The sequence below is a fragment of the Oryzias melastigma genome, linkage group LG7 (assembly GCF_002922805.2).
Source record: "Oryzias melastigma strain HK-1 linkage group LG7, ASM292280v2, whole genome shotgun sequence".
In the NCBI taxonomy this organism is placed as follows: Eukaryota; Metazoa; Chordata; class Actinopteri; order Beloniformes; family Adrianichthyidae; genus Oryzias; species Oryzias melastigma.
This window is the reverse complement of record NC_050518.1, coordinates 26546782-26559232: the sequence shown is the minus strand read 5'-3', so window position 1 is coordinate 26559232 and position 12451 is coordinate 26546782. Positions and strand designations below refer to the sequence as shown.

The window sequence follows — 12451 nt, the reverse complement described above, 5'->3', positions numbered from 1 at the left end:
TTTTACAGGATATTCACAATCAAAGTTCAAAACGGCTGATAATAAACAAGCATTCTAGTAGTATTTAAACGCATCACCTATGGACGAATCGGTGAGACGTGAAAAGAGAACTGTGTGCGTAAGAGGTGATCCGTGCATAATTTTTAAAGATTTGCGTGTGTAATTAGTTTCAAGCTGTTGTAATTTTAATTTGTGCATGTGTAAATTCTATTTAGTTTTTTTTTTATTTCGTAATTTAATACTTGTGCACAAAACATATTATATGAGTTACAAATCAAGAAATACACATGCACAAATCCAAAATTATGCACAACTCAGCAATACACACGCACAAATGCTAATTTACGCACAAATCAAGAATTATGCACCCACAAATTTGAGTGAGTCCATTTTCTCTCCATAATCCTGACCCTGGTTGAGCTGAACCACCTGGTGCCTTGCTCAAGAGAACTGTTGCAGAAGGAAATGATTGTGCACGTTTATTTCAGCAAAATAAAAGAACTAAAACTCCCTGTTTGCAGGGAAGAAGCCCCTCCCCACATGACTCTACACCTTAGTGCTTCCCAGGTAGATGGTGAGTTCGGAGCGGTGGACCGTCTTCGTCTTGGTCTCTGCCTGAAGGTTCTGGGTCTCGGACCAGCGCGTCCACCACTCCTTCAGCTCTTTGGGTCCTGTGAGGCGCCGCTCCCTTATCTGATTAGGAGGCTGTTGGGCCTGGGGGGGTTTCTCAGAGGGTGGGGGCTTCCTGTTGAGATCTGCATCTGGCGCAGATGGCAGCAGATGGTCGTTGGGTGGAGATCTGGCCGGCAGCTCCTCCTGAACGCCGCTCAGACCCACGCAGAAGTCCACGCTGTGGATTTTACACCTGTACTCCTCCAGTTTGGCTTTGCTCTCGGCAGCTTTGGCTTTCAAGTCCAGGAAATGACGCTGCAGGTCTTTCTCGTAGACTTCTTCTGCTCTCAGTTCGCTCTCCCAGAACCGGATCTGCTGCTGCTCCTCTTCTGCTCGCTGGTCTTCTGCTTCGTGTTCGGCTCTTTTGGATCTCAGTTTTTCCTCCAGCTCAGAAATGTCTTTCTCTGTCTGACGCGTTCGGGCCTGTAGATCCTGCAGATACAACAGCTGACACACTATGGTTTCTCTCAGAGAGTTCTTCTCATCTTCCACTGTGGGAAAACTAGGTCTTCCAAGGTCAAATTCAGCTGTTTGGGATTTTCTTGCATCTTTCTTCTCGTCTTTTTTGATGCAGCGTGGCGGTTGATGGTCCAAGTCTGACCCTGAACTTTTCTCTTTGCTCCTTTGACCCTCTCTGTGAACATTGAGGAGAACATCCAGAGAACCCCGCTTCTTCTTCTCGGCCTTCTTCCTGTTCTCCTTGTCTCCAGCAGTGCTGTAGGCTTTGCCTTTCCCTAAACTTTCCAGCCATTCCTTGGCTCCTTCCATGAGCGTCAGAGACTTCCGTTTGGGCCTTTTCGGGTCGCTTTGCTTCTGCTCAGCTTCCTGTCTGAAACATGACGACGGTGGCAAACTTTGGCGCTGCAATATCACGGATTCGCTCCCCCTCCTCATTTTAGCTCCCGGTTCTTTCCTTCTCAGGGGGGGACAGGGCTGATACCTGCCCACCTTTTTCCCAGATTCATCCCAGAGGGTGGCGCCGCTGCTCTGAAGTGTCAGCTGCACCTCCTTGGCTTGCTCCCCATACTTCTCCAGAGTTTCTAGAAGGCGCTCATCAGGCGCCATGCACCGCTCAAAGTCCTTGAACTTCTCCCTCAGGATGTACCGGCCTGGCTGACCTGGAACAGCAGGAGTCTGGGTCAGGCCTCGGCGTGTGTTGGGTCTGCATGCAGAGCGGCTACGTACCCTGGGCTTGGGCCAACGCCAGGACCACTTCCTGGCAGGTTGTTTCCCGTGTGACTCCACAGACCACGCGTGGAACGCCATCCACAAACACCTTCACTTCCATCCTGTCCGAACTCCAGACTGCAGCCTGGAGAAGCAGAAGCAGCAGCAGAATGACCCTCCGTCTGTGGTAGTAGGGAAATACTACAAGTAACTCTGATAAGTTCTACCAGAACCACTAGATCCAGGGGCCTACCTTCTGGTGCGCTCCGGTCAGACGCTGGGACGTGTCTGCTCTCTGGGTGAGGGCTTCACATGGGAGGAAGAGTGGGGCAATTAAGATCCATTAACATTCCTGAAGGCATCCACCACTTTGGACAGTTTCCGATCCCACCCATCTGACCCGGCTACCATGAAACATGTCCAAGAACTCCAGATGAAGTTGTTTGAAGTGGTTCCTGCTTCAGATCTGACATGAGAGTCTGTCAACAGAAAATAGGATGACAGAAGCTACAAATTTTAAAGTAATTTCACCAAAAAAATGGAGAATACAATTTAATGAGTCCCACATCACTGCTACAGGTTGTTTCATGTTTACTGCAATGACAAGAAAGACTTTGAGCTCCAGAGGATGGGGTCAAATTTGGACCAGCTTACAGTGAGTGAAAAAACAGATAGTTGATTTAAAGAAATTGAAATGAAAAATACCACAACAATATCAGGTTTAAAAATGATATTAAAAAGAGCATAGTCAATGGATATAAATCTAGTACAAATAAAAGCGATTCATCTCTGAGGTATGGAATTAGTTTTACACTGGTTTATGTTTCTAAATGTAAATTTCGCTTGTCTTTCCTAATCTTCTGCTTTAGACCCTTTTCACGTGACGTCACACATCGCCGGATGTGTGCAGAGTCGCTTCCCACTGTTTCAGCAATTTTACATAAATAATGAAAGGTAACCTAACCAATTGTAACCAAAATGTGTACAGTATTTATTGTATAAATGTCCTACCTGGTTGTATTTGTTTCCCCCTCTTAGATCGTTCACAAATCAGAGTTTTTACAATTATCCCCTAAAATATCCCATAGAACAACAAGTACATTTATCCTGGGAAGAGATTAAAATGTGTACATAATGCAGAGATGTTTGTCTTTACTGAAGGTATTAAATGTGGAAAACATGAATTTCTATCAGTTTTTGTGTTGATCGCACTAAACATACATGGAAATAACATCAAAACAAAAATAGAACCTGTTAAAATAAAATCTGCTCAAATGAAAGGTTGATATTAAAAAAAAACCCCTCAAATATTGCATCTGAACATCCAGAAAACAAAGGAGATGGTGCTGGACTTCCTGTCATGCTAAAGTGACGAGACAGACCCAGACGCTGGAACCCGGAAGGATGACGAGAGGCAGAAGTGGTTAGAAAAAAGGTTTATTGTCCGTGGAGATTGTGGAGTAGCGGCCGGAACTTTGAATGGAGTTGGTGACTCGAGATGGAGAGCGAAGACCGGCGGTGGACTGGAGCAGCGGACAAGGTGAGTTCGGCGGATGGTGCGTGGTGTGGAGTGGAGTGACTTTGTCGTAGCAGAGTAGTCGAGACGTAGCTGGACCCAGGTCGGCACGTGGATGGCGAAGACCTGGAGACAGAGGAATTCTACGGTGAGACGTAGCGAAACTCAAGGACAGCATAAGTTTACTAAACAAGAGAGGCCAGGGTACTGCACCGGGTAAGGTAACGAACTGGGGAAGAATGCTGGGGAAGGCTCCTCTTAAGTAGGCTGGTGCAGAGGTGATGAGTGCCGACAGCTGGGTCCAATTAGGAGGCGGAGTGGGAGCACAGGTGCACCATGACACTTCCGCCGCACATCCAATGCTCCACAGTCCATTGACATCCATGGAGAGGTGGTGGAGGTTGTTGACACATACAGATTCCTGGGAGTCGTTTTAGACAACAAACTGAACTGGTCAGCTAACACGGACGCCATTTACAAAAAAGGGCAGAGCAGGATGTACTTCTTAAGGACACTCGCCTCTTTTAATGTCTGTTCAGAACTTCTTATCATTTGTCAATCTGTGATTTTAAGTGTCCTATTAGTGGATATACGCTCTTTAAACGTCTTAATTTCGTCTCACACATCTCCCTTTATTTTACCCCGCCGAGCGTTTCTGCATGGTGCGTTTACTGAGCTCTATACATTAGCACCAAAGCAAAGCAATTTACCAGAGAAAATGTTGAACACCAGAATTGATTCATTTAAAATTTATTGATTTACCAGTGTCAACATTATTTTCTGAAAAATTGCTTTGTTTAGGTGCGGGTTGTATAAAAATGACAGAAGCATCATAGCAGACTGAGTTGGGCAGAGTGGCTGCTTGGGTCTGCTAATGTCCGGAGTTCAGTGAATGCACCATTCACAGCTTCTCCTCCACCCTTAATTCTGTCAATTAACCTGTTTGTTCGGTGGTTTTAGGGAAATAAATAACATGGTGCATGAGAGGGAATGAAGGCGTTTAAGGAGTGGAGATCTACTACTAATAAATAAACAAAATAGACTAAAAACAACTTTGTGGAGTTTTTTTTTCTTTTGCTGTTTTTGATGCCAACAGCAAAATAAAGAAACTTGAATCAGATAAAGTCTCTATGCGGGAAAGGGAGTAAACAGGAAAAACGAAGCTTGTTTTCTCATTTTAACCAAATATTATCTTGTTTTCTCGAGAAGACAAATTTGTTGTTGGTCGAGAAAACAAAATTTGTTTTCTCTTCATGATGAGTTATCTTGTTTTCTCTAGAAAACAGTTTTGTCATTATTATTTAATTTTCTCTAGAAAACGGACCTCGTTTTCTCGTTTTCTCGAGAAAACAAACTTTTTCTTGCCATAATCTTGTTGATACAAGAAAATGATCCACAATAAAAATTACTACAGGACGTTTTCGGCTTTCATAGAAATGTGTTCTTTAATACCTTAAAAATAAAACATTTCGTCATTATACTTTTCCTACGGTTTTGCAGTTTTTAATTTAAAATGAAATATAATCTCGAAAATGAAAAATAAAATTAATTAGGTCAAAATTTTTAAACGTTTAAAATTATTTTTTTTAGTAATAAATGACTAGTAAAAGCTTTCAGACGTCTATGAAGGAGCAGATGTTTGTCATTTTGAAGGAACTGGTTCTGAAGGTTTGAAAAGCAGTCAATCTGGATCTCTAAGAGCCTTCCCGGGTTTCCAGAGAGTTCTAATCCAGACAAACGTCTACAGGAACTCTGAGGTTCTGCTTGTGTTCCAGGAGACCTAAGCCGCTTGCATGTGGCACCGGTACCAGAACCTGACGGCGGCTCTGCCGCAGCAGCTGTGCGAGCAGCTCCGCCTCATCCTGGAGCCCACGCAGGCCGCCAAGCTGTGGTCAGTGCAGGCGTCCTTCACCGTTTGTCCCCACGGGGTTCGAGCACCAATGTGACGCGTGTGATGCTGTCCGCTCCACAGGGGAGACTACCGCACAGGCAAACGCCTGAACACGAGGAAGGTCATCCCGTACATCGCCAGCCAGTTCCGCAAAGACAAGATCTGGCTGAGGAGGACCAAACCCAGCAAGAGGGAGTACCAGATCTGCCTGGCTGTGGACGACTCGTCCAGCATGGTGGACAACCACTCCAAACAGGTGAGAGTTTCTGCAGGAAGTCCTCAGAACTTTCCATGAAGCCTCAGAGCTGATTGAAGGCGTTGTGTGTTCCAGCTGGCATTCGAGTCGCTGTCGGTCATCATCAACGCTCTGACGCTGCTGGAGGTTGGACAGGTGTCTGTGTGCAGGTGACAACAGTTTCACTTTTTTGACCAGAATAATCAGAGATCTCTTCACTCTGTCCTGCAGCAGTCCTGGGCTGCAAGGTCAAAGTTATGTTTGCAATTCAGTAAGGATATAACGATGAATCGGGTAAAAAAATGATTCAAACTCATCAACATGTTCATAAAAAAGTTTAAACTTCCTGAGGCGAAACCCAGGACGTTTAAACTCAGAGTCATAAGACTTTTTTTAAACCCTGTGATAAAAAAAGAGAAAGGTCTGCGACAAGATCCATGAGATTTGATTCGCAATCCACGAGATCTGAGTCGCAACCCATGAAATTTGGTTGTGACCCATGAGATTTGAGTCTTGACCCACGAGATTTGGTCACAACCCACAAGATTTCAGTTGCGACTCATGAGATTTGAATTGCGACCCTTGAAATTTGGTCATGGCTCACAAGATTGAGCCTCGACCCACGAAATTTCAGTCACGACCCACGAGATTTTAGTCGCGACCCACAAGATTTTGTCGCAGCTCATGAGATTTGAGTCTTGACCCACTAAATTTGAGTCACGGCTCACGAGAAGCGAGTCCAGCAAGCCACCGTAAATAGGTCAGAGCTGTTTACAGTGCCTGTTGTCTCTTCATTTTTCTGATCCTCACCTTTAACAACCGAACCTGTGAAAACACCAGGCTGGTCAAAAGTTTAACAGGAAACATCAGCATGAATTCCTGACTAAACTGATTTTATTCAGTGAAGCACGGTGGTGGGAGTATTATGCAGCTTCAGATGCTGGAACGTTGCTGACTTTTGTGGAGTAGACATCAAGTCCTGCAGCAGAACATAAATGAACTTCCATGGCTGAGAATCAGGAAGTCTCATTCAGATGGTGGTGACATCACAGACACATTCTGCATTTGTTGTTTTCTCAGCTTTGACGAGCAGATGCAGCTGCTGCATCCCTTCCAGCAGCAGTCCAACGACGAATCGGGAGCTCGCATCCTCTGGCTCTGTCAGTTCAAGCAGAACAAGACCAGAATCGCTCAGGTAGGAAGCAGCTGCAGCTTTCCAACGTCTAACCACTTCATTGAGACGCCCCACCCCTCATTCCCCAAACTGGACCGTTTCCATGACCTGTTCGGAGATGGCGGCATACTCGGCCTTACTTTCTCCTGACAGATGCTTCATGGTGATGAAGTCATGTGCGAGAGCTTGACTCGGCGTGATCCTGTTTTGAGGATTGACCTCCAGCATGCGCTTCAGAAGGTCAAGGAAAACTCTGTGGTCATCGTCATCGTGGTCGTCAAACCGGTCTTGATGAACCTGAATTATTGCCTCAAGATCCACATCATGATCTTCTTCCACCTGTTCCCCTGTGCCTATGGTGTACTCATCTGCTGTCAGCAGCCTCCAACCATCATCATCGCTGGTGAAAAAGCCGAGGGTGAAGTCTCCTGCAGTGAGAAGTTCTTCTTCTGGTAACCCAAATATCTGCACCATAGCTCTGATGGTGTCATATTCAGTGTCATATGGGAAGAGATAACCTCCATTGTACAGAGAGGCAAGTACACTTCCAACTGCCCACATGTCGATGCTTTCATCCAAGGGTAGACCCAGCATGACCTCAGGGGCTCTGAAGGGTGTTACTTGGATTTCGGTTCCTATCGACAATTTATTTGCTTTTTTTGCAAAACCAAAATCTATGAGTTTAATCCTCAAAGATTTGTTTTTAACAAGCAGAATATTGTCCGGTTTGATATCTCCGTGTACCACACCGATGCTTTTGAGACCACTGAGAGCCTGAAACATCTGCTGAGCAAAAGCTCTGATCTGATACAGATGAAAGTGAGTCTTGAACAAGCACATATGTAAACTCACGTACAAGATCTCATACACCAGGCAAGTCGCATCATCATAGGAAAAGCGCTCATGAAACTTCATTAAGTTGTTCTCATCAGGATCCAGATCTTTGATTAATTTCATGGCTTTAAATTCTTCTCTGCCTTCGTTGGAATTTTCTAGGATTTTAATGGGCACAATTTCCTCACTCCCCACTTTCTAACATTTGAACACTCCCAGGAGTTCACCGACTTCATATGTTCCCAAATGTCCCTCCAGTGATTGGCCTGTCTTTATAACAAAGGATTTGTCTTCTTCTTCTATTTTACTTGACATTTTTTCTGATCCCTGTCTGTCTGCAGACCTTCAGTATTTTCTTTATTTTCCGGAGACACAGGTTCCTCACACTGTGCGCTGTTACTGCTGGAGTGAACAGATGGTTCATCCTCTCTTCCAGCTGAAGGGACTTCTTTAACGTCTTTAACGTTGGTCATTGCAGCGTCTGGTGCTGGTGTTTCCAGGCTCAAACTATAGGATCCACAGGATGAGCTGCTGTGACTAGAGTGATCTGATGCCACTGATGTTTTTGGGTTCAAACTGTGGGATCCACTAGATGAGACGTCCGATGATCTCTGGCTTCCATTAGAGGTTTCATTCTTGTTTGAAGTGAAACTTGCTAAAGGATTGGAGATCTGGGTACTTCCCATGATCTTTTCAGCTTCTGCAGCATACTCGGCCTTACTTTCTCCTGAAAGATGCTTCCTGGTGATGAAGTCATGTTCCAGGGCTTGACTCGGCGTGATCCTGTTTTGAGGATCGATCTCCAGCATGCGCTTCAGGAGGTCAAGGAAAACTCTGTGGTCGTCTTCATCGTGCAGGTCATGCTGCCTTTCATGAACGTCAGTCATTAGGTCAATATTTGCCCAATGATACGGTTGATGGACTTTTTCCCTTGTTGTTTTTGTATATTCTTGTGGCGTGCACAGTCTCCAGTCGCCCTTGTCCCTAGTGAAGAAGCCTTCTTTGTACTTTGCCTTGTGGAGAATTTCAGCTCCAGGCATTCCAAGTATCTGCACCATGGTGGCCAACACCATGCCAAGTGCCCACATGTCAACGCTTTCATCCATGGGGAGACCCAGGATAACTTCAGGTGCTCTGAATGGGTTCACTTGGATCACGGTTCCGATTGAAAGTTGTTTTGTCTCTAGAGCCAACCCAAAGTCTATAAGTTTTATATTGGTAGTCCTAGGATCCGCAAGCATAATGTTGTCCAATTTGATGTCGCAGTGCGCCAGTCCGATACTTTTGAGTGCTTTGAGAGCCTTCAGCAGATGCTGAGCGATGGCTCTGATGTCACACAGATGAGTCAGTTGGGGGTTTCTCCACACGATATCGTGCAAGCTCATCGCCAGGAGCTCGTACACAAAGCAAACCACATTCTGAAATGTGAAGCATTCATACATCTCAATCAGATGGTCCTCTTCAGGATCCAGGTGTTTGATCTTTTTCATTGATTCCATCTCTCTCAGGCCGGCTTCATTACGTTTCATGATTTTAATAGCACAAAACTCATGACCCCCCAGTTTGGTGCATTTGTGTCATGGTCCGCCTGTCCTCCTACTCCTCTTCCTAATTGAACCCAGCTGTCGGCACTCATCATCTCCACACCAGCCTACTTAAGAGGAGCCCTCCCCAACATTCTTCGCCAGTTCGTTACCTTACCCGGTGAAGTTACCTGGCCTCTCACGTAAAGTAACTTATGATAACTTTGAGTCTCGCTCCGTCTCACCATAGAAATCCTCTGTCTCCAGGTCTTTGTAATCCACGTGCCGACCTGGGTCCTGCTACGTCTTGTCTCCTCACCTTCGACCAAGTCGATCCACTCCACACCACGCACCAGCTGCCGAACTCACCTTGTTGCTCCACCTGGCCGTTCCAGTCCACCACCGGTCTTCGCTCACGAGTCTCCAACTCCGCTCCTAGTTCCGGCCGCTACTCCACTATCTCCACGGACAATAAACCTTTTACTAAACCACTTCTGCCTCTCATCCTCCTTCCGGGTTACAGCGTCTGGGTCTGCCTCGTCACACGCAACATGACAATTTGGCCACTTTTCCGAAGCTTCCTTCCCCGAGGAATTCCCAAATTTTATAAATTCCCCGATTTCCCACCAGATAATGGCCCTCCTTCACATCATAGGATGTGTCTGTATTTTCTTTTCTTGACATCTTTTCTTTGTTTTGTTCTTCAGATCATCGTCACTCGTGAAGATTTGTTGTTAGAGAACAGCTTCTCGAAGCTCTTTGGAAGGTCTTTGACTTGCAGATGTTTCTCAGAGGAAAATCCCGAGAGGATCAGGAGTTTTCCAGTTTAACAATGATGCAGGGTGACGTCACATGGGGTCATTTGTCTCGTCAGCATCACGTGTGATGAGCACATCGGACGTGAAAGCGCGTGCTGTTTGTAAACGTCACCAGGTGAAGCATCAGGCAGTGATGTCATTCATGCAGACCGCAGCAACAGGGAACTTCACACGCACATCCGCACGGGGCGCTGCCGTCAATCCGATAATGAAGCCGAGCTCGCGCGGTTTGCACGTGTGAACATCACGTGCACGTGAACATTAGTCGGAGGCGATTCTCCAACATGGAATTTAAACTGTTTCCAACATTTCTGACTGATCCGGATGATCGAGTCTCCCCGATGACAGAGAGCTCAGCTGGACTCAGGAGGAAGTTCAGACCCGGAACTCCTGGACCCGTTCAGGGCGGGAAACACCTGGATGTTCAAACTGGTAAACCTTTGTTTTACCACTGTGCTTTACAAAAACGGAGATATTTCTTCTTATGTTTTCTTTCCTCCTCCAGAGCCTCCAGAGGCCATGAATGCAGCTGTCAGAGCATGATAATGATGACGGCAGAAACATGAGTGAAGTGTCTCTCCTGTGATCGGGTCAAACTAAAGCTGTATGGAGGGATTTTAGTGCCACCATACTGCAAGCAAAAGTCACAGTTTTGAGATGAAAATTTTCAAAATTACAAATATGTCAAATGTTAGGGATAAAACTTCATGATTTTCAAATGAAAATAAATAATATTTGCTTTCAAAAATCCTATTCTTGCGTTTGCAAACTTTTTTGCTGTCAAAAAATATTTTTGTATTTGCACAAATGCAAAAATGTTTTTAGATGCGTTGTGCCTCCTTTGCTATTATTTTCAAAAGCAACAAAAAGTTTGCCCAAAAAGAATTGTTGAAAGCAAAAAAAAAATTTTGCCAATGCAAAAATATTTTTTTGAAGGAAAAAAAAGTTTTTGAAATTAAATATTTTCATTTGCAAATTATGAAGCTTTACTCTCAACATTTCACATTTTACTTGCAGTTTAGAAAATTTTGATCTCAAAACTGTGACTTTTTCTTGCAATACAGTGGCACAAATATCACTCCATACAGCCCTGCTGGTGTGGAGCAAAAACTCAGATTGCTCTCACCAAACCACCCAAAAAACTCCACTAGATATTTTCATTCCACTCCACGGTCTTTGTTGCTGCTTCATTCATCAGGTTGATTCATTTATGGCTTCAATATCTCAGAAACAGGAAATTATCCTCAAAATGTTCCTTTACAGGAGTTTTTAGACTTAAACTTCCTAAAAGAAGCACTTTCAGGTTCCATTGAGATGTAAAGACTTCATGATTTATTCTTAAAGCATGTCGGGAATTCGTTCACAGTTAAAGATGTGAGAAGTTCTTGAAGGTTTCTGAACCAAATCTGATGTGAAACGCTCCTCCAGGTATTTTGGTTTTTGCCGACCCAGCTGGCTGTCAAGCGTCTCTAACTTGATCTGTTTAACTAGTTAGACTTTAGGGGGAACTTTGACATTTAGGATCACATTCCCTAAAAATAGATGTCCTCAGGAAGCACAAACAAAATGAAGGGACAGCAGACATGAATCTCTGCTTCGTTATCAAAACAAATAATCAATAAATAAATGTAAAAAAAACTTTTTAATCATTGAAGATGTTTAATCTCCTCTTTTCTGATGTCTGAACAGCCTGGATAAATGATGGTCTCTGATTTTATTCTCGGGAGTTTTTGTCAAAAATGAGCTGATTTATAACATGATTCTTCAACTTTTCATTTGTATTGCGCTAAAATTAAAACATACATTCAATTTAGAAGCTGTTTTACAACAACCCTTTAACAGCGGAGCTCCAGTGTTTCTGTTCTTTGATTTGCTGTGACTTTTCCACCGTTAACACAGTAATTCCAGTAGATTCTGAATCTCCTTCAGAATCAGATGGAATTATCGTTTCAGATTTGGTTGTTAAACATGAAGCCAGATGCTCACATGCTGCTAAAAAATACAAAAATAAAACTTCTTGCTTCAGCTGTGGACTTGTTCCTGCTGTCAGGCTCTTTAGGACAGGGGTGTCCAAAGTCAGTCCTGGAGGGCCGACCTCCTGCTGGTTGTCCAAAAAATCCTGCCTCATCTGCTGGTGATTACCTGGATCAGGTGTGTTTGGCCAATAAGGAGCTTCAGTGACAGGTTAGTTGGAAAACATGTAGGACACTGACCATCGAGGACTGACTTCGGACATCCCTGCTCTATGCTCCACTGTGCCGAGCTAGTGAGCTCTACTGTAGCGGGTTCCGCTGTAGAAATCTACAGAGTTCTGGTGTATCCAGCTCCGCGGTATCGAGCTAGCGAGCTCTACTTTAGTAAGCTAGCAAGCTCTATTGTAGCGAGCTCAGCTGTAGAGAGCTAGTGAGCTCCATTGTAGCTAGCTTTCCTGTATCACGCAAGGGAGCTTTACTTTAGCAAGATAGCAAGCTTTGGTGTATCGAGCTTTACTATATCGAGCTAGCGAACTCTACTGTAGCAAGCTAGCATGCTCTAATGTAGCGAGCTCCGCCGTAGAGAGCTAGCGAGCTGTGGTGTTTTGAGCCAGCCAGCTCCACTGTAGCGAGCGCCGTGGTAGAGAG

General features: G+C 44.6%; 2 protein-coding genes across 2 annotated transcripts; one reads left to right on the top strand and one right to left on the bottom strand.

Moving 5' to 3' along the window:
* Positions 1-295: 295 nt before the first annotated feature.
* rassf11 (Ras association domain family member 11) lies at positions 296-2017 on the bottom strand. Its single transcript, XM_036212936.1, has 2 exons — positions 1858-2017; positions 296-1790 (listed from the first exon to the last, which is right to left on the bottom strand). The coding sequence occupies exons 1-2, from the start codon at positions 1958-1960 to the stop codon at positions 547-549; spliced, it is 1347 nt and encodes a 448-aa protein (XP_036068829.1). The 5' UTR covers positions 1961-2017; the 3' UTR covers positions 296-546.
* A 1270-nt stretch (positions 2018-3287) lies between these two features.
* Positions 3288-9567, top strand: LOC112159727 (midasin-like). Its single transcript, XM_024293976.2, has 6 exons — positions 3288-3379; positions 5131-5246; positions 5328-5502; positions 5578-5651; positions 6562-6676; positions 9280-9567. The coding sequence occupies exons 2-6, from the start codon at positions 5149-5151 to the stop codon at positions 9565-9567; spliced, it is 750 nt and encodes a 249-aa protein (XP_024149744.2). The 5' UTR covers positions 3288-3379; positions 5131-5148.
* Positions 9568-12451: the final 2884 nt, after the last annotated feature.